This window comes from Eumetopias jubatus, unplaced genomic scaffold (genome assembly GCF_037043125.1).
Source record: "Eumetopias jubatus isolate StellerSeaLion01/CBP00866 unplaced genomic scaffold, mEumJub1_p1.0 scaffold_3, whole genome shotgun sequence".
Taxonomy (NCBI): Eukaryota; Metazoa; Chordata; class Mammalia; order Carnivora; family Otariidae; genus Eumetopias; species Eumetopias jubatus.
The window spans coordinates 135,702,215-135,727,275 of record NW_028274809.1 but is presented as its reverse complement, the minus strand read 5'-3'; the positions used below and the strand labels follow the sequence as shown (position 1 = coordinate 135,727,275).

Genomic DNA, 25,061 nt, shown 5'->3' with positions numbered 1-25,061 from the left:
AAATAAATGATATCAGATTACAGCTCATTGAATAAAACAGGAAAGTCAAGTCCATACACATATGAATGAATGAATGAATGAATGAGGAAGAGGGAAAAACTCTTATTTTAGAATGACAACTATATGTTGGAGGAATGGTGGAAATAAGAAATCACCACTGGACAGCCGTCACAATGATGGTTAATTCATATGGGAATTACCAACAGATGCTAAAGTTGGTACGTGGAGGTTTAATGGGTATAGGACACTGACATATTTGGGGGAATTTCTCTCCACAAAATACTGACCAATTACAGAGGGAAAAATACTGACTTTGCTAGTGACTTTAGAAACCTGACAGGTGCTAACTTGCCAGGTGAACAAGGCTGGTGTCACCATGGCTGGGACATGTGAACACTGAGCTGCCCCCTCATGGGATCTGTGGAAAAGAGCCCAGTATCACTTCTGTAGCATTCCTGCCAAGAATGGATGGCCTGAGTCTGGTTGTGAGGAAACAGCAGAATCATCCTGGTGGAGAGGAATCTTACAGAATGAAAAGCCTAGATCCTTTAAAACTTTTAATGTTGTGAGACTGAGGGAAGGGCCAAGGAAATGTTCCAGGTTGAAGGAAAATAACGAGGGTCAAAACTCAGTGAATCTGGATTGGATGCTGAACCAGAAAGGAAATGACACATGTTGAAACACTTTTCAAAATGTGAATGGTGTCTGTGGATTGCCTTGTAGTGACTGATCAACACTGATTTCCTGTTTTGGACTGTCGGATTAGCATGTGTTAGAGTGTCCTTGTTTTGGGGAAATAAATACTGGAGTTTTTAGGGGGGGTTGGGCACAGTGTCTGTAACCTGCTCTCAAATGACTCAGAAAAAGAATGGGATGGGGAGGTATGCAAATGTAACAGAAAGAATAACAAAAAATGGTACAAATGTGGTAAAATGTTGAAAACTGCAGATTCTGGAAAAAGGGTATGGAGTTCTTTGTTCTGACAAGACACGAAGTAACAGGCAAAGGATCCATGATTAGTAAAGCCAATTTACTAATATTGCATTATTATCGGGATATTTGCTGTACCTCCCTTTTCGGCATCCCTGAAACAGGATTATGCATCCCATCTCATGGGTGTCTGGCTTGACATGAGACTTGCCCTAAATAAGTCATCATGTAATTCTGCCATCTCTTTTCCTTCTGCCAGGAGAAAAGAATATCCAAAGGGCTGCTCCTTTAGCCTGGATCCCAGAGCCAATCCACAGGAACAGTGCTGTAGCATGTGATGTGAGCCAGAAGGAAAGATTTGTTGTGGCAAGCCACTGAGATTTGGTGGGTATTTGTTACCCACAGCTAACATTGTCTCAGCTAACTCATAGTTAACTAGTAAATAGCTTGGGTGGTTAGAGATGTCAATTTGTCTATCTGACCTCAAAGTCCATGTTCTTTCCATCGATTATTTATTGATTTTAAAACCATTTTATTGATTAAGCTAGGCTTTTTTTGTGCTCACCTGAACTGAGCTTGTCCATTTCTTAGCACTTAGGCAGCATTTGTCTTATACTCCTCTTTAGTCCTTATTCTTTGTAGCAGAACTGTTATTTCCAGTAATACTGTAGATAAGAGAGCCCAAACAAATTTGTTACAGAGCACCCAAAAATGCTAGATCAAATATGGCTGAACCAGCAAGAAAGTAAAGGGAACAGAGCATTTAAACAACTCTGAAATACTACAGGACTGAAAATGGAATGAAAACAGCAATCCAAAAAGAAGGAGCTGAGCCACAAAGCTAATGGTTGTTCTAAGGGTAGATTTTACTCACAGAGATGAAAGATAATATATTGTATATATTAAATATATAATCACGTATGTATGCATATATATAAGATAGATACCAATATCTTTTTATTTTTAAAGAATTTAAAACTCAAACAAGTTGCAAAAATAATAGAGAGCTCCCATGTACCTTTCTCCAAGTTTCTGCAATGATAATAACTTACATTTTCATAGTATATTGGGAAAACCAGGAAACACATGGCACAGTACTATTAATTCAGGTATAGACCTTATTTGGAGTTCAGTAATCCTTAATGCTCTATTTTTTATTTTAGGTGTATGTTCTATGAAATTTTATCACATGTGTAAATGAGTGACTATCAACACAAAGAAACTCTCTTGTGTTACCTCTTTTTTTTCTTCTTTTTTTTTGTTAAGTAATCTCTACTGCCCAAGGGGGTTTTGAACTCACCACCTGAGATCAAGAGTCGCAGGCTCTGCCTACTGAGCCAGCCAGAGCCCCTCCTTGTGTTTCCTTTTAATAGTGGTATCCTTTTCCCAACCATAACACTTGGAAACCACTGATCTGTTCTCCATCACTAATACTTTCACTTTGAGAATGGTATATAAATACAATCATACAGTGCATAACCCTTTAAGATTGTTTTCCCACTCTACACAATGTCTTGGAGATTCATCCAAGTTGACACATGTATCCTTCCTTTTTACTGAGTAGTATTCCATTGCAAGGATGTTCCCTAGTTTGTCATCTATTCACTCACTGAAGGTTGGTTTGTTTCCAGTTTTTGACTATTAACAAATAAAGCTCCCATGAACACTCATGTACAGAATTTTGTGTAAACCTAAGTTTTCATTTTTCTAGTATAAATACTCAGGAGTGTGATTGCTGGGTGATACGATAAGCATACATTTGTAAGAAACCGTCACGCTGTTCCAGAGCGGCTGTGCCATTTTATATTCCCCCCAGCAACGTAAGATAATCCGGCAGTCTGCATGCTCGCCAACATCTGGTTCTGTCGGTACCTTTTATTTGAGCCATTTTAATATGTATGCAGCCATATCGCATTATGGTTTTTTTTATTATGGTTTTAATTTGTACTTCTATAATGGTTAATGATGGTGAACATCTTTTCATGTGCTTATTTGTCATTTTATACCTTCTTTGATAAAGTGACTGTTCAAGTCTTTTGCCCATTTTCTAACTGGATTGTTTACTTATTCTTGAGTTTAGAAAGTTCTTTTTTTAAGATTTTATTTATCTGAAGAGAGATAGAGAGCACAAGTAGGCAGAGCAGTAGGCAGAGGGAGAGGGAGAAGCAGACTCCCCACTGAGCAGGGAGCCCAAAGTGGGGCTCGATCCCATCCTGGGATCATGACCTGAGCCAAAGGCAGCCGCTTAACCGACTGAGCCACCCAGGCGCCCCTAGAAGTTCTTGAAATTAAGATAGTAAGAGAACATTTCATAAATTTGTATATTTAGAAAATTTTATTATAAAGTTTATAAATTTATGCCAATTAATTTTAAAACATATAAAATGAACAAAATTCAAGAAAAATATAGCTTACCAAAAATTGACTGAGAAAAAATAGTTTGAATAGTCTCTTAACCCATAAAGGAACTGAATTAGTAGTGAAATGTCTTTCCACCTTATAAAGCACTAGGCTCAAATGGCGTTTCCAAGTAAGTTTTAATAAACATTCAAGGAACAAGTAATTTCAATCTTATACAAACTCTTCCTGAGAAAAGAAAAATAGGAAACCCTACCTAACTCATTTATGAGGGTAGCCTAATCAAGACATCAAAACCAAACAAAAAGACCATGATAAATTATATACTAAACTCACTGATGAACATAGATTAAAAAATCTTAAATTAAAATATTAGCAAATTTAATCCTGCAGTGAATAAGAAAGTAGCACACAATGACCACGATGGGTCTACCAAAGGAAGACGAGGTTGATTTAATATCAAGCAATCTATTAGTATAATTCACCACATTAACTAAGGGAGGAAAACTATAGGATCACCTTAACAGACATAAGATATGTTTGATAAAACTCAACATCCATTCATGATAATAATTCTCAGCAAGCCAGCAGAGAAAGAATTTTCTTAAGTGGATAAAAGGCACCTAACATGAGCATTTAATAAAGTTCAACATCTGATTAAAAAAAAACAACAGAAATAGAAGGGAATTTGCATAATCTGATAAAGGACAGCTACCAAAAGCCTACAGCAAAACCATACTTTAAAGTTTAACATTAAAATCATTTCCTGGGGCGCCTGGGTGACTCAGTCAGTTAAGTGACTGCCTTTGGCTCAGGTCACGCATGATCCCAGGGTCCTGGGATTGAGTCCCGCATCAGGCTCCTTGTTCAGAAGGGAGCCTGCTTCTCCCTCTGCCTGACACTCCCCTGCTTGTGTGCTCTCTCTCTCTCGCTTTCTGAGAAATAAATAAATAAAATCCTTTACAAAAATAAAAAAAATCATTTCCTTTTAAATCAGGAACAAGAAAGAATGCCTGTTACCATAAATTCTATTCAATATTTCTCTGACATCCTAGACTGCAGTAAGATAATAAAATATTAAAGGTTTGAATATTAGAAAACTATAAGTAAAATTGTCATTATCTGTAGATGATATCCTTTCCACCTAGACAACAAAAGAAACTAAAAATAAATAGTATTAAAATTAATAAGAAATTTTAGCAAGATGGCTCAATATAAAATATATAAAAATTACTTGCATTTCTATATATTAGCCACAAATACAAATATAATTTGTTAAAAAGATTTCATTTACAGGGTGCTTGGTTTTCTCATTTGGTAGAGTATGTGACTCTTGATCTTGGGGTTGTGAGCTCAAGCCCCATGTTGCAGGTAGAGTTTATTTAAAAAAAAGTTTTCATTTGGGGCACCTGGGTGGCTCAGTTGGTTAGGTGACTGCCTTTGGCTCAGGTCATGATCCCAGGGTCCTGGGATCGAGCCCCACATCGAGCTTCCTGCTCAGCGAGAAGCCTGCTTCTCCCTCTCCCACCCCCCCCCACTTGTCTCTCGCTGTCTCTCTCTAATTAAATAAATAAATAATCTTAAAAAAATTTTTTTCATTTACAATACCAACAAAAAACCTAGAATTAAATCATAAAATATATGTAAAATCTTTGTGGGAAAAAATCATAAATCCTTTTGAAACCTTCAGAAAACCCAGTATGCCATGTTCACACACATGTACTATGTTCAGGGACAGGAAGCCTATATATCTCAAATTGATCTATAAATTCAATGCACTTCCAGTCAATATTCCAGTGGGATATTTGAGGAATGTGACAATATGATTCTAAATTTACCTAGATTCTAAAGGGCCAAGAATAGCCAAGATATTCCTGAAGAAAATAAGATCCTTTTTGGGGGGAGGGAGGTAAATAAACAAATGATATGCAATACAAAGCCCAAAAACAGTCTCATGTGTGTATGGAAATTTGATATATGACACAGGTGACATTGCATATCAATGGGGAAATGGTGTTAACTGACTATCAAATGGAAAATAAAATTGGATCCCTTTCTCTGACCATGCACAAAAATGAATTCTACATGCATGTGTATGTAAATGTCAAAGGAAAAACTTATGATATTTAGAGGAAATACAAAATATTTTTATAACCTTGGGTAGGAAAGACATTTTATAAAGATACTAAAATATAAAACCCATTAAAGAGAGTTATTGGTATGTTTGGCACTTTAAAATAAAACACTGTGCACTGAAAGGCATAATAAAGTAAGTGAAAAAGCAAGTGGCAAATGGGAGAAGATATTTATCATACACACTCCCAACTGAGAATGAATATCCAGAATATATAAAGAACGCTTACAAATGAATAAGAAATAAGAAACAACCAAAGAGAAAAATGGTTAACAGGTATTTCATAGAGGACACACATACGGCCAACCAACATACAAGATGTTCAACCAAAGTAGAAATCAGGGAAAATCAAAACCACAGGATATCATTTTATGCCAACCCAACTGTCAAACATTATAAGTTTGACAATACCAAGAGCTAGTGGTGATGTAGAGCTATATAAATTGGTCCAATTCCTTTGTAAAAAATTTCAGCATTATCTGGTAAACGTGACAATAACAACCCAACAATTCTACTCCTAAGTATAGTCCCTAAACATAAGGAGACATACAAAAATGTTTATAGCAGTATTATTTGCAATAGCAAAGAACTGGAGATGGTCCAAATGTTTCTTGGCTCAAACATGGAAAAATAAATTGTGGTATATAGCTACAGTAAATACTATACAGAAGTGAAAATTAAGGAACTATAAGCCATATCCATTATCACCGAAGATTACCACTTCAGTCCTTTACAAAATGATGCCTTTTTAATAACGTTTAGCTTTTGCTTTCAAAAAGCTGTTTTCATGGGGCGCCTGGGTGGCTCAGTTGGTTAAGCGACTGCCTTCAGCTCAGGTCATGATCCTGGAGTCTCAGGATCGAGTCCCGTATCGGGTTCCCTGCTCAGCAGGGAAGTCTGCTTCTCCCTCTGACCTGCGCCCTCTCATGTTCTATCTCATTCTCTCTCTCAAATAAATAAATAAAATCTTAAAAAAAAAGAATAGGACAAAAGCTGTTTTCATGCCTTGGTATGTATCAGTATTCCAAGTTGTGAGAACAGAGCGGGTTGGTGAGGGAAACTGGGCTCTGAGTCACTAGGGAGGAACTTCATTTTGAGTAATACCTGGGACACTTACAAAATAATCAAATAAAATGCACTGGGCACAAACCTACAATGTCGAAATGGCACTCCCCATATTTTCCAGGGGCCACTTGCTACTTCCTCCTACCCCCACCTTTCTCATAATCACAGTTGGACTTTTTTTTTTTTTAAGGCTTTATTTATTTATTTATTTATTTATTTATTTGAGAGAGAGAGAATCTGAAACAGACTCCACGCTGAGTGCAGAATCCGACAGGGGGCTCGATCCCCCGACCACGAGATCGTGACTTGAGTTGAAACCAAGAGTCCGACTGAGCCACCCAGGTGCCCCTACAGTTGGACTTCTTGAGGTGATACGTTTGATGAGAAGCAGAATGTCCCTATGGTAGCCTGGCACTGAGTTCCTAAGGGCTGGCCAATCTCTGATGGTAACAACCACCTGGACCGCCCAGGTCCTACCTTTCCAACTCCACCTCCCCCTTCTCTAAGATCTCCACCGTGACAGATGGGGCAGCATTCCATTCCAATTCCCCGTCACTCTGTCATCAAAACTCTCAAGTCTGCGCAGGCCTCATCACTCTGTATCAGAGTCCGCACAACCTGGGACTTCCAGGCCAAAAACATCGACAGTTAAAGTCAGTCCTCAAATGATTTATTGCCCATTTTCTTACCTACGCAGCCACCCCTAGACTGGCAGCCCCCCGCCGCCGCGCCCACACCTAGCTAATACGACACACGAGGCGCCCGGAAGTGGCGGTCGGGCTCCTACGTCATTGGCTGCGCCCAGTTGGCTGTTGCCGTATAGTTGCTGGGAGGAGGCGGGAGGTGGAGCCGCTGGGGCTAAGATCATGCCAGGCAGCGAGAGGTATTCTGGGCAGCAGAGGCCGCTAGGCTTGGGATGAAAGAAGCAGGGCAGATGCAAAATCTGGAGAGCGCGGGGGCCGGGCGGTCAGTCAGCACCCAGACTGGCAGCATGACTGGTGAGTGCCTCGGACCCTGCTGCTGCCATCCCAGCCTTTCGCTCTGCCCTGAGCCTCTGCCTCCGTGTAACTCCGCTTTCCCTGCTTACCCCTCTTCGCCCGCGCTTCTGCCCCGAGATGTCTCATTCCCGCCCTAGGCGCGTTCTCGCCTCGGTCACCAGGAACCCCTGGCTTGGCAACACCTGCTTTTGAAGTCGCGCTCATTCCCTTTTACCCCCCACCCCTACGCCCCCGCCCTTTACTTTTCCTCCCAGGACCTAGAGCTGGAATCTCAGGTATTGAGCCTGAAAATTCCGTGCTTTTGACTTGATTTCCGAATTAACCACACACGACGCTTTCCTGTATTTCAGCTGCCTTCCCCGCGAAGGTCACCGCACTGCCCTTCTTGCCACACCACAATTTAAAGAAAATCGTGCTCCACGATAACATCAGACGCAAGGACTTTTCATAACTTCCTTTGGATTATCCCATAGTTAAATGTATCAGTTGTACCATTTTTTTTTCCTTGTCATGTGATGGCTGGAGAAAGGGCCCAACTTTGAAAAGTGCCAGAGGAGGTCGCCGAAAGTGAGGTTGGAGCCAGGCTCCTGCCCTTTGATTCTCCCCTTGTCCTCTTACCTTTTTCTCTGTCTCCTACTAAAGCAGCTGAGTTAAGGCTGCAGCACCCAAGTGGCACTGAGCATGAGTTCCTATTTTCATCATTAGTAAAAATTTTAAAGTGTCTGCCCTCTCTTTTGTAGGTCAAATACCAAGGCTTTCTAAAGTCAACCTTTTCACTCTGCTCAGTCTCTGGATGGAGCTCTTCCCAGCAGTAAAAGCCCAAAGACAAAAATCTCAGGTATATTTTGTTTCCTTAGTTTTTCCCACTGAGCCGTGGTTTAAATTTGGTTTTTCCAGTTTCTGTCACATTAAAAGCAAACTCAAAAACCTTAAAATTTGCAAAATACTTCGGTGGTTTAGTGTGATATTTGTATCACATATATATATCACATAGCTGTAATAGCTCATCTTTCTAATCTAAAAATAGAATTGTTACTTTCTCAGACTGTGCATGTTTATCAGGTATTAATGGTATTTATCTGTTGGTTTGGACAATTAGATTGCATAATTTATCACCCAGTTGTATACTATTGATGTTTCATGTGAGTAGTTTTTCTCTTCTCCCACTGAACCGTAAATTACATAAAGATGGAGATCATGTCTTATTTTACCTTATTTTTATTACTGTGTCTTATTTTACCATGTCTTATTTATACCCCTTTAGCATCTACTCTTGGAATAGGTAATCTGTGAATGCTAATTGGTTTCTTGTTCCATGTAAATAGTCTCTTTTTTGGATCTAAAAGAGGTGATCAAAACAGGTTAGGAATATATAGAAAGAATAATCATGAAAGCCTACATCTTTACTTTCTCCAACCCTTGGGCAGCAAGGTGCTTACCTTCTCATCTTTTTCCTCCATGCTTGGAGTGGCATGGTGTTAGGTTCTCACCAGTTGGTTTGGTAGATTAGTAAGTTTAGAATGTTTTAGGGGGCCAAAGCCATATAGGGAGAAGAGTATTAAGTTGTTTAAGCATTTAAGACATTTTTTGAAGAAGAGAAAGGGGGAAAAATTACCCATGGCTTTTCACCATTCTAACAACATCACTTTTAACATTTTGGTACTTTCCTTCAGTCTTTTCTTAAGCACAGGATTTTTGCTTGTTTTTCTCTTACAAAATTGTACTTGTATTCTGCATATGCTTATGGAAGTTTCCAACTTGCCAATAATTGTGCTGAAAGATTGCTTCACATTTTCTACAAAATTACTTTTTGTAAATCCTTAAACACAACTGTACTCTTATGAGGTCATTCATAACCAGTCTCTTTTTCTTTTTTCTTTTTGGCATCTTCGTTATGGTGGATAAGGTTGTGTGCTTGGCATTGGAGATACAAAAAGAGAGATTTGGTTCTTATTTTCTAAACGGAGACAAAAGTTAGGTATTTAAACAAGATGCAATAAGCAGAGATGCTACCAAGACTGAAGACTGCAAACCGGGTTCTGCATGGGGAAGTGAGGGAAGGATGCACAGGGGAGGCTCCGTTTGCACTGAGACATGAAGAATGAGTAGATATTTACCAAGCCAGGGGACTCCATATGGAAAAGCTTGAAGGAGTGAGAGAACTTGTGGTCCTCATGGGGGCGGGTGAAGTTGGGTGAAGGGAAGAGACTGAAGATGAGCTTGGAAAGATATACAGGAATCAGAAAATAAAAAATATTGTATGCCTTGCAAGAGAGTTTAGATTTTATAAGTAGGGACTACACTGATGAATTTTAACAGGGAATTAAGGAATTAACTTTTTAATAATTAGAACTTTATCTTTTTAAAGCACTTATAGGTTCACAGCAAAATTTCCGGGAAAGTACACAGATTTCCTGTATACTCCCTGCTCCCCCCTACATGAATAGCTTCCACCTCCACCATTAACCACATCCTCTCCAGAGTGGTACATTTGCTACCGTTGATGAACCTGCATTGACACATCATGATCACCCAAAGACTATAGTTTACATTATAGTTCAGTCTTGGTGCTGTACATACTGTGTACCTCAAATATATAATGACATGTATCCATCATTATGGTATCTTACAGAATATTTTCATTGCCTAAAAATTCTCTGTGATTCACCTATTTGTTTTTCCCCCACCACCCCCAACCATGGCAACCACTGATTTTTTTTTTTTTAACTGTCTCCATAATTTTGCCTTTCCCCAGCACATCATATAGTTGGAATCATACAGTAGTACGTAGCCTTTTAGGGTTGGTTTCTCTCACTTAGCAATATGCATTTAAGGTTCTTCCGTGTCCTTTCATGGCTTGATCACTCACTTCTTTTCAGTGCTGAGTAAGATCCATTGCCTGGATATACCACACATAATTTATCCATTCACCTGCTGAATGATATCTTGGTTGCTCCCAAATTATTGCAATTATGAATGAAGCTGCTATAAATATCTGTATGCAGATTTTTGTGTGGACATGAGTTTTCAACTCCTTTGGGTAAATACCAAGGAGCATGATTGCTAGATTGTATGATGAAGAGTATGTTTAGTTTTGCGTGAAACTACCAAACTGTCTGTACCATTTTGCATTCCCACCAGCAATGAATGGAGTTCCTGTTGCTTCACACCCTCTCCAGTATTTGGTGTTGTCAGTGTTCTGGATTTGGGGCATTCTTATAGTCATGTAGTCGTATCTCGTTTTAATTTGCATTTCTCTCATGACATGTGCAGCATTTTTTCATATGCTAATTGGTCAATTGTATATCTTCTTTGGTGAGGTTTCTGTTAAGATCTTTGGCCCATATTTTAGTCAGGTTATTTTCTTATTGTTAAGTTTTAAGAGCTTTGTATATTTTGGATAACAGTCTTATATCAGATGTGTCTTTGCAAACATTTTCTCCCAGTCTGTTGCTTGTCTTCTCATTCTCTTGACAGTATCTTAGAGGAGAAGTTTTCCAATTTTAATAAAGTCCAGTTTATCACTGATTTCTTTCCTGGATCGTTCCTTTGTGTATCTAAAATGCCATCGCCATACCGAGTATTATCTAGGTTTTCTCCTATGTAATTTTTTGTGGAGTTTTTTAGTTTCACGTTTTACATTTGGGTCTATGATTCATTTTGAGTTGATTTTTGTGAAGGGTGTAAAGTCTTTGTGTATATAGAGAATTCACTTTTCCTGATAAAATGATATCTCTTGGAGTAGTTTTCTTCTTCAGCTACTATGTGAAATATTTAATAAATAGTAAAACATTATTTAAAATGTTTTGCATTTTTACGTCCTGTTAATCACTCCCTCAACCCCCACCCTGGCTCCATATATTATTAATGACTTTGAGAAAGTCGTCATTTCCTTCATGATTTTGAAGTCTTTTATTCTTTCTGCCTCTTAGTAGCTTAATATTATTTTATGAAAGTGGAAGATTTTCCAAACTGTTTGGGTTTTTTGGTTTGTTTTTGTTTGTTTGCAGATAAAATTGTCTTGAAGAGACAGATTAGAAGCAAATGCTTAGAAATTTAAGACTTTTTATTTTTTTAGAAGATTTTATTTATTTATTAGAGAGAGAGTACACATGCACGTGACAGTGGGGATGGTGCATAGGGAGAGGGAGAGAGAGAATCTCAAGCAGACTCCCCACTGAGCATGGAGCCGGTCACATGGCTCTACACAGGGTGGACGTGAGGCTCAATCTCACCTGCGATCATGATCCTGAGATTATGACCTCAGCTAAAATCAAGAGTCAGTTGTTTAATTGACTGAGCCACCCGGGTGCCCCGAGATTTAAGACTTTTTAAAAGCATATTTAAAAAGCTGGGCTTCTTAGAGATTGAGTACTAATTTTGAAGACACTTTTTTTTTAATATGAAGATTTGATCTCATTTTAATTCATATATATACACACTTATATATTTAGATATTTAAATGTGTGTGTATATATATGTGTATATATTCATATATCAAGAATAAATCCTCTGCTGATATTAAGTTCTTTTTCAACAGGGATGTGTATTAAATTAAATAAATTCAGTATTAATTACACATTATGTTCACAGGGTTGAGTAAGATCTTTTTCCTTTTAAGAGAAGAAAAATGTTCTTTAAGCTAAAATATTAAGTTTGTTTCACTTAAATTCTTTATTCTGCTTTTGCTATACAAAGTAAGTCACAGAAACTCTTAAGATGCAATTTGACATGTAATTATATCGGAAATACTGCCTTTGACACTTTACCAACCTTTTGTCTTAAAACATTTTTATTTGTTACCAAACTAATGTATGTCTATTATTTACAAAATGGACTGAAGAAAAAATTTTTTTTCACACTTTCACTATCTAGCGACTACTGACATTGTTGTACTGTTTCTCAATCTTTTCTCTCTCTCTCTCTCTGAGTTATTTGAGATCATTTACATCTGGATCTAGTCTTTTTCCCTTAACATAGGAAAAAGCTTATGCTGTAATATTATTATACACATTGGAGCAGCAACTTAGTCTAATGGTTTAAGAGTAGTCAGTGGTTTTGGAGTTAGCCTGCTTGGGTTCAAATCTGGACTCCACCTCTTACTGTTGTGTAATCTTGAGTAAGTTACTTTCCCTCTCTCAACTTCCTCATCCATAAAATGGAATGTTACTGGTACATACTACAGGAGGCTTTTATGAAAAGTGGTTGAGTTAGTATTTGTAAAGCTCTTAGATAGTGCCTGGCACAAACTATGTACTATATGTGTTTGTTATTATCATTTTAATGTTGGCATAACAGTCCATTGTATTGATGTACCATGTGTATTCCCTAAGCACTGGACGTTTAGATTGTCATTCATTTTACCAACCTCAGTGTATTTTATTTTATTTTATTTTTTAAGATTTTATTTATTCACTTGAGACACAGAGATACAGAGAGAGAGAGAGAGAGAACATGAGCAGAGAGAGAGGCAGAGGGAGAGGGAGAAGCAGGCTCCCCACTGAGCCAGGAGCCTGATGTGGGGCTCGATCCCAGGACCCTGGGATCATGACCTGAGCCGAAGGCAGATACTTAACCATCTGAGCCACCCAGGCGCCCCCTCAGTGTATTTTAACTTACAACCACTTCTAAATATGACTGAGATCTGAGATTTTCTATGTTGTCAAATATTTACACTGTATGGATGCTCTTTGAAGATTGTTCAGCAAAGTTTACATTAAGTATAAAATCCAAGCATTTTTAAGAATCCAGCCCAAAACTAGATAAATGAGTGGGAGAGAAACTAATTGTTTATGAGACTTGGGAAAAGCACAGTTAACTAAAAGTTTCAGAATAGAAGTCGGCACTACTAAAAATGGCCATCGTTTTAAAATAATAATCTCTCCAGTGGTTCATAGTTTTTAGTTAAGTTAAACATATCAAAATTGCCTGAATGGTACTGTAGTATAAGAATTAGAATAAGTGTATTGTTGCCTCGTTTTTTACACATCATGTACTGTCCCTCTCTCCCAATTCTTCCCACTGTGTACTCACTGTACTTTTCCAGAACAGTAGCAGGGTAGCATAATGGTTAAGATGATGGACTTGGGGCTCAGGTCCTGGCTTTCCCATTGACTGCTATGCAGTTATTTAATCTCTCTCAGCCACAATGTCTTCATTTCTAAAATGGAAACGATAGGGGCTACTTTGTAAAGTTCTGAGGCTTAAATGAGATAGTTTCGAGCCTGGTGCTTGGGAAACACTCTTAGGTACTTTATTATTATCACTCATACCGTCCTCACCACCACTACTACCATCTCACTCGCACCATTCCACTACCAGCATCATCACTTCTTCCACTTCCTGTTCTGCTGGAATAGAAACTCGATTCCCAGGACATGGCTTTTCTTGTAAACTTTTTAGAGGTTGTTCCTTTTCTAGCATCCAGCATTTGTTTCATAATACTGAGAGTTCAATATTCACCAAGTTTACCATTCCCACTTTGGGGAAACTTTCTCCAGTTTATTACATAGCCCACCTACCTTGGGGCTCCCAGAAGCCTGCTGTATCATTCTGTCTTAATTATCTGCTCACTTCATAGTCATTTTCCTGTGTCATAAGCTCGATAAGGGCTGCATCCTGAGCAACTAGGTCTCTGGCTGGCACATGGCAAGCATTCAGTAAATATTTGTGGAATCAATAAATGAGGGAATCTTGCCCTGGTTCAAAACTTTCTACTTCAAGTTTTACTTTTAGAAGAGACTCGTGGACTTCCATGCGTCAGTGTCCTCTTGCTTCTGTAACAAATTACCATGAAGTCAGTGGCTTAAAGCACATATTATATGCAGTTATTGTCCTACAGTTCTGGAAGTCAGAACCCTGAAATGGGTCTCACCGGACTAAAATCAGAGTGTCAGCAGGGCTGTTTTCCTTCTGGAGCCTCGGGGCAGATTCCATTTCCTTGCCTTTTCCAGTTTCTCGAGGCTGCCCACTTGCCTTGGACAAGGCTCTTCCTCCATCTTTGGAGCCAGCAGTGGCAGACTGAGTCTCGTGTTGCATCACACTGGCACTGATTTGCCTCTCTTTCACTTATAAGGACCTTTGTAATTACATTGGGTCCATCTCAAGGTCAGATGATTAGCAGACTTAATTCCATTTACAATCTTGCCATAGTAACATAGTAACATAACAGTCTCCAGGGAGTGAGACAGGCAAGTCTTTAGGGGACCACTATTCTGCCTACCACAGTCCATATCTACAGATAGTTCCTTATCTTCCCAATTCCAGTTAATTTACCCCTACCCCCCTTTAGCCCTTTTTAGCTATGGCCACACTCTGGACTGCTCCTTAAAACTGCCCAACTCCAAAATCTTAAACTACAGAATTTTATTTTCTGACCACAACTTTCAGTCCTTTTGTATTTTGCAAATGTATGTAGGGGCCTGATTTTGCAAAAGTATGTAGGGGCCTTATTTACTAACTTAAATAGTCTGAACTTGAGCCAGAACAAAGCGTGAAGTCAATGCAGACTTTCATCAGGAAAAAAAAAAATGAATGATCCAAAACCAAGAAAACCAGCCTTCAAATAGGAAATATTGAGTTAATTCTATGTTTTGTGCACTAATCTTTTTTTCCCCTTAATCCGCTTTTAATTAGGAAAAGGAAGAGGGAAAGCATGGACCCTTAGGAGATAATGAAGAGATGGCCAGGACATCTACTGACAAAAAACAGGTGAATTTTTATGATTTTTTAAAAAGTCGTGTTTGTAATAACAAAGCAAAATCAATGGTATAAAGTAGACTAAAAGTCCTTCTTATACTCAAGTTTCCCATTTCCACTTCCAAGGCAGGTTCTTATATACCCTTCCTATCCTTCTAAAAGTTTTCTATGTATTTACAAGACTATACATGTCTCTCCTCTAAAAAACAAAACAAACCCAGATTATTTTATAATATGCTCCTACATCTTTTTTTTTTAACTTTCAGAGTTAACTCTTGATACATTTCCATATTAGTTTGCATAAATGTGTTGAAAAACACTCTTACACGGTTCTCTCACTCCAGCACATCCTGCTGGTTTGAAGAATGCAAGGCCCTAACTGTTCTTCATCTAGGCCATTTCTCAGAGTTGTGTTTGCAGCAAGCAACCTTGAGGGTTGAGCTAATGTCTCCCTCTGGGACAGAAAGGAGGTTTGCTTACTGTCTATGATAAAACAGCAATCCCCAGGCTTGGTGTTCCTTTCCTATAACACAACCCGCTTCCTGTTCAGGAATCCATCTGGGCCATCTGCATGACACCCGTGGTACTTGTGGGCAAGGGAAACATCACAAACATGGTACTCATACTGCTTGCCGGGCTGTGAATGATCAAGTAGTCTCTGAGCCCAGAGGTTCATGTGTTCTGTCAGCATCCATGGAACCGTAGCAGGCTAATTTACTAGCTTGTAAGAAGGGTAAAATCAAACCCAGACCTGATAAGATGAACTTTGTTCTTTTTAATATTGCACAGTATTTCCTTGTTATTTTAATCTTTTGAGTTTTCCAGAGAGATTCTGATTTATTGGGTGTCTAGTGGAGACAAAACATGTATATTTTGAAAAAAGTTACCTTCGTGATTCTGATGTGCATTCCTGGAGATCTCCTGATAAGTTCTGAGAGTGAGTCTCTAAAATGCCCAACAAGAATATAGAAATAATTTGTCTCCGAATATTTAGATGTTTTTAATTCTAGGAAAGGCGAAGGCAAAAAAATAGTGACTCACCACTTAATATACTAATTTGTTTACCAAAACGCAGACTGTCCTCTTTTGCTTACATTTTACTGTAAATCCCTGTGACTAAGATAATACAGAGGGCTTTCTAAGATGTTAGTGAAGTGAAGCAGTCGGGATCCAGAACAGTGATTCACTAAAAAGATTTAGTCTCTTGGGAGTTGCAGTCAGTGGAAGTGCAAAATGGAATGCAACTTAGGCTTTTTTATTTGCTTTGTTTTAAGTTTGGGATGGAAAAATCTTTGTCTCAAACTTGACATTTTGGCCTTAGCTAAAAACAAATGAAAGATAAAAGATATTTTCTGAGGTGAAGAGGACTCTAGACAAAAAAGTGATAAATTAAAGTTGGCCTAAAAGGTTGTTCGTTTTTTGTTGTTGTTTGTTTGTTTTGTCTCTGCGCCTGTGCTGAGGGGCAAGGGAGGGGTAAAAGATTGTTCTGATAATAAATTGATGAGTATGCTTCCCGCTTATTAGGAATAGTTTTGGGTCTTCGGAGGTTTTTTTAGGAATAGTTTTTTTTTTTTAATTTTATTTATTTATTTGACAGAGAGAGGGCACAAGCAGGGGAAGCTGCAGAGGGAGAGGGAGAAGCAGACTCCCTCCTGAGTGGGGAGCCCAAGGTGGGACTTGATCCTAGGCCCCGGGATCATGACCTCAGCCAAGGGCAGATTCTTAACCCACTGAGCCACCAGGCACCCTAGGAATAGTTTTTTTTTTTTTAAGTCTTTTGTGGAGGGCACCTGGGTGGCTCAGATGGTTAGGCGTCTGCCTTCAGCTCAGGTCATGATCCCAGAATCCTGGGATCGAGTCCCGCATTGGTCTCCTTGCTCGGCAGGGAGCCTGCTTCTCCCTCTCCCTCTGCCTGCCACTCCCCTTGCTTGTGCTCTCTCACTCTCTCTGTCAAGTAAATAAATAAAATCTTAAAAAAAAAAAATTAAGGGGCGCCTGGGTGACTCAGTCGTTAAGCGTCTGCCTTGGGCTCAGGTCATGATCCCAGGGTCCTGGGATGGAGCCCCGCATCGGGCTCCCTGCTCAGCGGAAAGCCTGCTTCTCCCTCTCCCACTCCCCCTGCTTGTGTTCCCTCTCTCACTGTGTCTCTCTCTGTCAAATAAATAAATAAAATCTTTAAAAAAATAAAAATAAAAAAAAAGTCTTTTGTGGCCACAGTTTCTGGCTTTATTTCTGTCTGCTTAACTACTGAGAAAACCTAAAGCTAAAATCATTTAATTGCAGCCATTTTCATTTGTCACAATTGGTTCATTTTATTTTATTATTTTATTTTACTTTTTTTTAAAGATTTTATTTATTTATTTGAGAGAGAGAGAATGAAATAGAGAGAGAGAGCATGAGAGGGTCAGAGGGAGAAGCAGACTCCCTGCTCAGCAGGGAGCCCAATGCGGGACTCAATCCCGGGACTCCAGGATCATGACCTAAGCCGCAGTCGCTTAACCATCTGAGCCACCCAGGTGCCCCTATTTTACTTTACTTTTAAACATTTTATTTTTTTAAAGTAATGTCTACACCCAACGTGGGGCTTGAATCCACAACCCCAAGATCAAGAGTTGCATGCTCCACCAAACGAGCCAGCCAGGTGCCCCACAATTGGTTCATTTTAATAAAATGAGCTCTAGCATGCTGGGATCTCTTGATAAGGCATGATCAATTCTTTTCCAAAGTTATAATTTAAAAAGAAAAACTCACTGGAACTATTTAGAAGTAAATACTAACATATACTTTGTATTTGGGGAACATAAAACTCTTAAGAAATTTTGGGATGGGAAGGGGAAAGGGCTTATAAATTCACGGTAAATTTAAAGCTTGTTTTAAAAGCCAATATAGATCTTTCATGTTTTAGATATATTTTTGGAAGTATAGTTTGTAAAGGAAAGATTTTTTGTATTCCTTTTAAATGTCCTTCTAGTTTAGGAAATGGTTGGTTAACTCAGAAAAGGAATTCTATAAAATTTTCTCTATTCTGTCGTTTTAGGCATTTTACAAAATATCATTCTCCATAGTTGCAAACATTTATACTTGTAACTGAAACTGAAACTTGACTGTTCTAGTTAATAAAGCTCTGTTCTGATCTTTAAAATAATTTCAAGATGTGTCCTATTGGGGATAACTATAGAATAAAATCCCTTTGAAAGGGAGTAGGGAATAACAGGTACCCTATTCTCAGCCCAAGTTCCCCACATACTGTAACAATGAGTCCCAAACCCAAAGATTGGGTTTACATTCCTTACCTCAGAGCCCTTTCCTATGAAAACGGCATAAACTACGTTGTGCCTTACATAGAACTGATTTTTAACTATCTATTTTATCTGATACTAATATTGTCACACCAACTTTTTCGATTAGTATCTGTGTAAGTTAGGACACTTTAGGTTTAAAGTAACACCTCTTTAGAATCCCAGCCCATCCCCAGTCTCCAGGGCTTAGAAGCAGAGTCAGCCCAGTCCCCTACCTGTGGGTGGGATACTGCTGAGGTAGCTCAGGCTTACTGCTCTGGCTTTGAGTTCTCTTCATTTTTAACACCTGAGCAGATGTCTTCTTTTGAGCTTGACTATGCATTTAAAACTTTTTTATTTTTTGTAAATCTATATATTTGTGGGAGGTGGGACCTACCTACATTAGTCTAGACTGCCATAGTGCGAAAAATTGGGAGAGCCAATTTTTAGAAGTTGAGAATTATCTTTATTTAGTCAGTATTTAAAATATTTTAAAATTTAAGATGACCTCTGCTTTAGTTCTGCCTTTTACCATCTGTGGGGTCTTTCAGAAGGTCACATGATCTCTTTGGACTTCCCTTATCCATGTATAAAACCAGAGGATTTTCTACCTCTTTCATTATTACCACGTAGAAGCTTAATACTAAATAGTTACAGACTGGATGCTGTAAGAAACAAGTCAAATCAACTTGGTTCTCGCCCTTTCCTAGGTTAAAGTGTATTTATTTTTCAGTCAGACAAATTAATGGATAATTAAATGCTTCACTGTTCAGTTAAGAATGCCTAGATTTAGAAAATTTCTGGTATAAAGCCAACATTAAACTTTCAGAAAAGTTTTTGGACTTAATGAGAAATGTGCTTTTGTTCAAACTATGTTCAGATAACTATATAAAATTTTTCATTTTATTAATAAATCAAGTATAATCTATGATATAAATCATTAGATATGTTAAAAAACAAAGTTCAACTGAGTAAATTTAAAGATCTGATTGCTTTATTCAAAGATTCATAAATCAGGCAGCATCCCATCTAGAAAATAGAGAGGAGCTCTGAATCACTGCAAAAAAGGGAGACTTCTATAGGCAGAAGGGGTGGGAAAAGGAAGTGTCTAGCAAAAAGTGGATTGTTTCAGGCAAGGTTACCTTCCTTTGTGGGACTGCAGGAGTTTATCAGGTGGGTTGCCTCACTAACTGACTAGGAAATTCCAGTCTGACTGGTTAAGATTATATTCCTGGGAGAGGCCAAAACCTCAGTCAGGTTAGGCATTAAGTCTCAGTCTGATGATGTGGGCTTAGCATGAGTGATTCCATATGAGGCCTGTTGTCAGTTGCCCTGACCCCTATGCCTGAGAGATGTGATCAAAACTTAAGGCATTAGCCCCACCCCTGGCTGTTGCTCTGAAAATTCTTACAGTTTTGCTGATCCTCTGTGGTGGTATTCACAGGTCATGAGTTTTGGTTTTGTTTTTGGTGTTTTTTTCCTGAATCTTTGTGGTATTCACAGACCATGACTTCAGGTTCACATTTTTAAAACCGGTCATTCTCTTCATTCCTTTTCTGATGTTCCAGTCTTAGGGAGATGATTTGTTTGGTGGTTAGTGGCGGCAAACACACATTTAAAGCTGTATTTGAGAGAATACAGCATGCCAGAGAGACCACTAGGATTATTACAAGCAGGGTAATCCCCAATATCTAGAGTGCATTTGGAGCTGTGGTCCCAACACCCAAACCAATCAAAATTAAATAAGTTAAAGGAGACCCTGCTGAAGGAGTCACTTTCTTGAGCCAAGTTGCTCGTTCAGTGGTTTTATAGTTGAGTTTCAACTTTCCCACAAGCGTTAATCCATGTGCAGCAAGTGGTGTTGGTCACAGCACAGACATCTCCTTGTTCAGCCAAAAAATAATCAAGGGCCATCCTGTTACAGAGAAAACTTTGGTTAGAGGGTCTGAGGATTTTGTTGGGCAGCTGTTTTTTTAAGCAGCAGATTCTGTAGTATTTTAAAGAGGTAAGGAGAGTTTCCTGATCATAGCCTTATTCATACTCACTCCTAACCAGGGAAGGGAGCTAATTTTCTGAGTCTGTGGCTCAGAACTGGAAAGGTGACAGCCATGGAAGCCAGTACAATTTCAGAGTCTGTAGACTGTACATGCAGTTTTTATTCTGGTTACTCTTGCCTCATGTCCCTCTCTTTGTGCAGAGCTTAGATGCAAGTTTCCCTGGGTTTGGGGTTAATGAGACAGGGTTTGTTCCGGAGAAACTGAGGCACTGGAAATCAGGGAGAAGTTTGTGATAGGCAGAACTGCAGAATCACCAGCATCGAGGCAGGTCCAACAGTTGTTTGGAAGTTGGATTTAACCCCTTTGTAATGGCCTGAGATACCATTATCTTTCAAGACCAGAGCAAGGCAAAATGTGGACCAAATCATAAAGACCTTCATGCTGTAAGAATTAGGAAAAAGGATGGTCAGAGAGGGAAGAAGGAATGGAAAGAAATGTTCTTGATCCCACATCTTGGGAGAGAGAGCAGTGTACCTCAGTGTTGGCTCCTCTTCTTAGTGAATTGGATTTTGAGGCCTCCAGCTTTGTCAGAAATATTGAAAAGTTTTAAAACACTTGGTCAAATAGGATCATGGGTCACTGTCAAACGATACTTAGTTATCTACTTTAACCATAGTGACAAAGACTTCAAAGGCAAATACAGAAAGTTAAATCGTTGTAAAAAAAAATTAGCTCTTTTAATAGCGAAGAATCCTTTTTGTTAAGTAATCAAAGACCTGATGAAGACAACATGAAACACATAAGATTATTTTGAGAAGACACAAAATCTTTGTTTTATGAGCAGATTACTTAAAAGGTAAAGAAAAACCTTTTACAATCTCTTATCAAGAACAGACCAGTAGTCCAAGAAAACTTTGTCCTTTTAACAGAGAGAAAACTAAATTTTAATTTTGTGCCAGCTTACTTTTGATATTAAAATACATTGATTTAAAAAAATCCTTAATTTAATTTATTTTAATCTTAGCCAGCTTGATCACGCACAATATTCCTTTCCAAAGACTCCTTTTCCACAAATCTTCTACAACCCTTTTAGTAGCCCTTCAGATTTTGTCCTATGTCTTTCCTCTTTCCCATTCTGAAATAACCAATCTCACTTTAGGACAAAATTACTTTCTTTTTCCTCAACAAAAAAAAAAATGCATTCCTAATTCCTAATGCCTTCTTTTACTGAAATACACATCCTACTCTCCTTGCATATGGAGGGTTTTTTTTTTTTAGTAGCTTTAATTAAATATATTAGAATGTTTAACCCTTAAAAACCTTAATTTCTAATAAAAATAAAGAAGTAAACATTTGTGAATTATCTTTTACATTAGCTTTCTGTGACTTGGCAAATTTATAAATCTTATTTCTAGAAATATATGCCTTCTCATAGTAAATTTTTCATGGTAGCAAAAAACATGTTTAATAACAAACCCTAAAATTTTTAGTTCCTCTGTAAAAGGAAGCCAAAAAGTAGATAAACCTATGTTCAGTAATTACTGTTTCAGTCTTTTATGTTATTGGAAATAATCTAGATATTCAGTGACTATCCATCATTTAATTTAACTTAGCAAAACTTTAAGGTTTCAGGTTACCAATAAGATTTGGGGAAATTATTTAAAAAGTTTGCCTAAAAACTTTTATCTCACATTTATTTAGTTCACTTATTTTGAACAATTATATTTAGATTGCTTATGAAATTTCATCATTCCAAGTTATTTTTCTACCTGTCAGATTTTGTAACAGAGATAACATGAACTTTTTTTGACTAGTAAAGCCAGGTAGAATAAAATTGTATGCCTGCATTACATTCAGTGTTGATAACTCTAAAGGCATGTCTATTTTAATTAAACCAACAAGCTTAAATTAGCCTTAATACTGAATATTTTTCCAGATCATGTGAACCTGAAACGCATTTGGGTTAGTTTCTATTATATTTTGGAGAATTTTATGAATAATCCATTTAAGTGCTTAATTTTCTTTAAGCCAATTAAATGGAGCTTTTTTACAAATTAATTTTGGCAATACTATCCAGAGGTAGAAAATACCACACATCTACAACACATTTACATAGATGCATATAAACATATAGGGAGATGCAAACAGAGACCTTAGAGCTTTCATTTGAAGATTTTAGCCATGAAAAGAAATCAATTAATAAAAATAAAAATAAAATTTTAGCCATGAGATGGGTATGATAATGCAAAACTCACTGGTTTATGAAAGAACAGTTGGAATAAGTTAGATTTACCTGTTCAGATGGTTAAGGCTTTTTCTATAATATTTGTGGAGAAGACATTTAAGATTTGTATTTGTCCTTGACAAGCATTTTATGAAAGCTGTGAACTAAATTTTGGGCAAGGGAGCTTCTGTAGCAGTTTGTATTTATAAAAAGGCCCCCCACCCCACCCCCCCACCGAACCCTGCCACACACAGTTTTTTTTCTTCAGTCTTAGGAATTGGGAATGGTTTAGATTAGAGTTCCTGGGGAAGACCTGGTAAAACATGTACATCTCAAAGGCACAGGGAGAGAACATTAAGTTCCTCCAAAACTACTTATAAGCCTTTTGAGATAAATATGGGAGGTTTGGGGATTGGTAAAAAGAATAGGTGGACTTTGAATTGTTTCTAGAGCGGCATTTCTGGTTTTGCAAAGATCTGTAAGATAAGAACAGTTGCTTTTAATTTCTCAAGGAATTGGATTGTAACTTAAATGACATCATAGGTTGGTCCCCCCATCCAACTACATTATCTTCAATTTGCTTTTTTATATATCAAGGAAAATATTTCCAACTAAGATAGAAATCAAAAGACTTCTGTGTTCCAGATTTAGAGCTGCTTATCGTTATAATGTTTTAGTAAATCCTTCCACAAAAGTGTGAGAAGGTTTTTTTCTTTCCATCTAGGTTCATAGTTTTTATTTTAGCTTAGGGGAGGATGCCTAAGAAAAACTCCGATCAGGCTTTGAATATCATCTTTTAATCTGGCCAACTTCTGACCACAGGACAAGCTACTTAAAAAAAATCCTTTTAAATATCGTGTCAATTCTCAGCTGAGACAAACAGTATATATTCCTGGCAGTATTAAATAACTCCTTGGACTCAAAGGCATCCCCAAAGAGGGTTCAAAAGATCTTTTCTCTCTCTCTGTCTCTACCAGTTACTGTAGACAGATATCCAGAGAGCTGACTCTGGTAAGAGTTCTCTCCCTTAGCCGGCTTCAGCCAGTTTTTCCTAGGATCCCGTCTGCAGACTCCTGGTGAGGTGTAAAATAGGGTATAGCTTTGGTATCTACTAAAATTTGGCAAGGATTTCCATTCATTTTAATTTTAGTTTCCCTTGGCCATTTAAGGGAATAAGGTAGCAATTTACCTGACACTCCCTCGGAGCCCTGTCAGCCCTCCTTCAAGGCTGGATATGGGGTGTCTATAAGGCCACTAACTTGGTGGACTTTTGTTTATGGTTTTGTAGTCTCCTCAGAGTGGAAAGATTCAGACAGGGGATTACTAGAATGAATCTTCAATTAAAGGAGGCTAGAAGATAATGGTGGGAGTTACCTCAGTTTTATAGTCCTGTTTTATGTGCCTCTTGTGTCTTTAATTTTTCATGAGTGATTTGCAACAAATCTTTCAATGAAGGTATTTTGGAATTTTGAAGACTTTTGGAGGCTTCTACATGCCAGTTAAAACAGGTATATACCATTCTGTTTGTTTGATTTGGGAACCCTTGCTTTTTTTTTTTTTTTTTAAGATTTTCTTTATCTGACAGAGTGAGAGAGCACAAGCAGGGGGAGTGGCAGGCAGAGGGGAAAGGGAGAAGCAGGCTCCCCGCTCCCTGGGACTCCAGGATCATGACCTGAGCTGAAGGCAGTCGCTTAACCAACTGAGCCACCCAGGCGCCCTGGGGACCCTTGCTTTTTGAATGATCTTATCTAACTGGACCATACCTCCTAATGTCCATCACATTCTAGGCTGTTATTTACTTGAGGGCTTATAGCAGTTTGGTATGGCCCTAGCCAGAAAGGGAGTTTAACCCATATTTTCTATCCAGCCGTAGCTAGTGGTAAAGGAGGTACAACCCACATTTCTGTCTGGCCATATTTTGGGGCCCCCAACCTGATGATTGTTACCAAGCCAACTTCTTAGGACACAAAAAGGCTTAGTAAGATTTTGTCATTTTGTAGATATTTATAGCTCCCAGGATTATAATTTTTAGACTTACATAAGTATGCCAGAAGGTGGTATGTTTTGGAATTTAAAGATCTCTCTCTCTTTTTTAAAGATTTTATTTATTTATGAGAGAGAGAGAGCAGAGGGAGAGGGACAAGCAGACTATACACTCAGCGTGGACCCCGATGCAGGGCTTGATCTCACGACCCTGAGATCATGACCTGAGCTGAAACCAAGAGTTGTATACTTAACCAACTGAGTCATGCCCCTCTTTTTTTTTTTTTTTTTTTTTTTAAAGCCAAGTGGGTTTCTCAGAGCCAAACTAATACCTGAGAGGGACATGCTGCTGAGTTGGGGTTGGGAGTTGTGCAGTGTTTTACCCTGTACCTAGTT

The 25,061-nt window shown here is 38.2% G+C and overlaps 1 protein-coding gene across 1 annotated transcript in view; it reads left to right on the top strand.

Moving 5' to 3' along the window:
* The first annotated feature begins 7,329 nt into the window (after positions 1 to 7,329).
* CDADC1 (cytidine and dCMP deaminase domain containing 1) overlaps positions 7,330 to 25,061 on the top strand; it is a 45,472-nt gene continuing 27,740 nt past the window's right edge. The window contains exons 1-3 of the mRNA XM_028103334.2: positions 7,330 to 7,485; positions 8,226 to 8,323; positions 15,121 to 15,195. Of these exons, the coding sequence (XP_027959135.1) occupies positions 7,404 to 7,485; positions 8,226 to 8,323; positions 15,121 to 15,195 (255 nt within the window). The 5' untranslated portion in view covers positions 7,330 to 7,403. The remainder of the gene's footprint in view (positions 7,486 to 8,225; positions 8,324 to 15,120; positions 15,196 to 25,061) is intronic.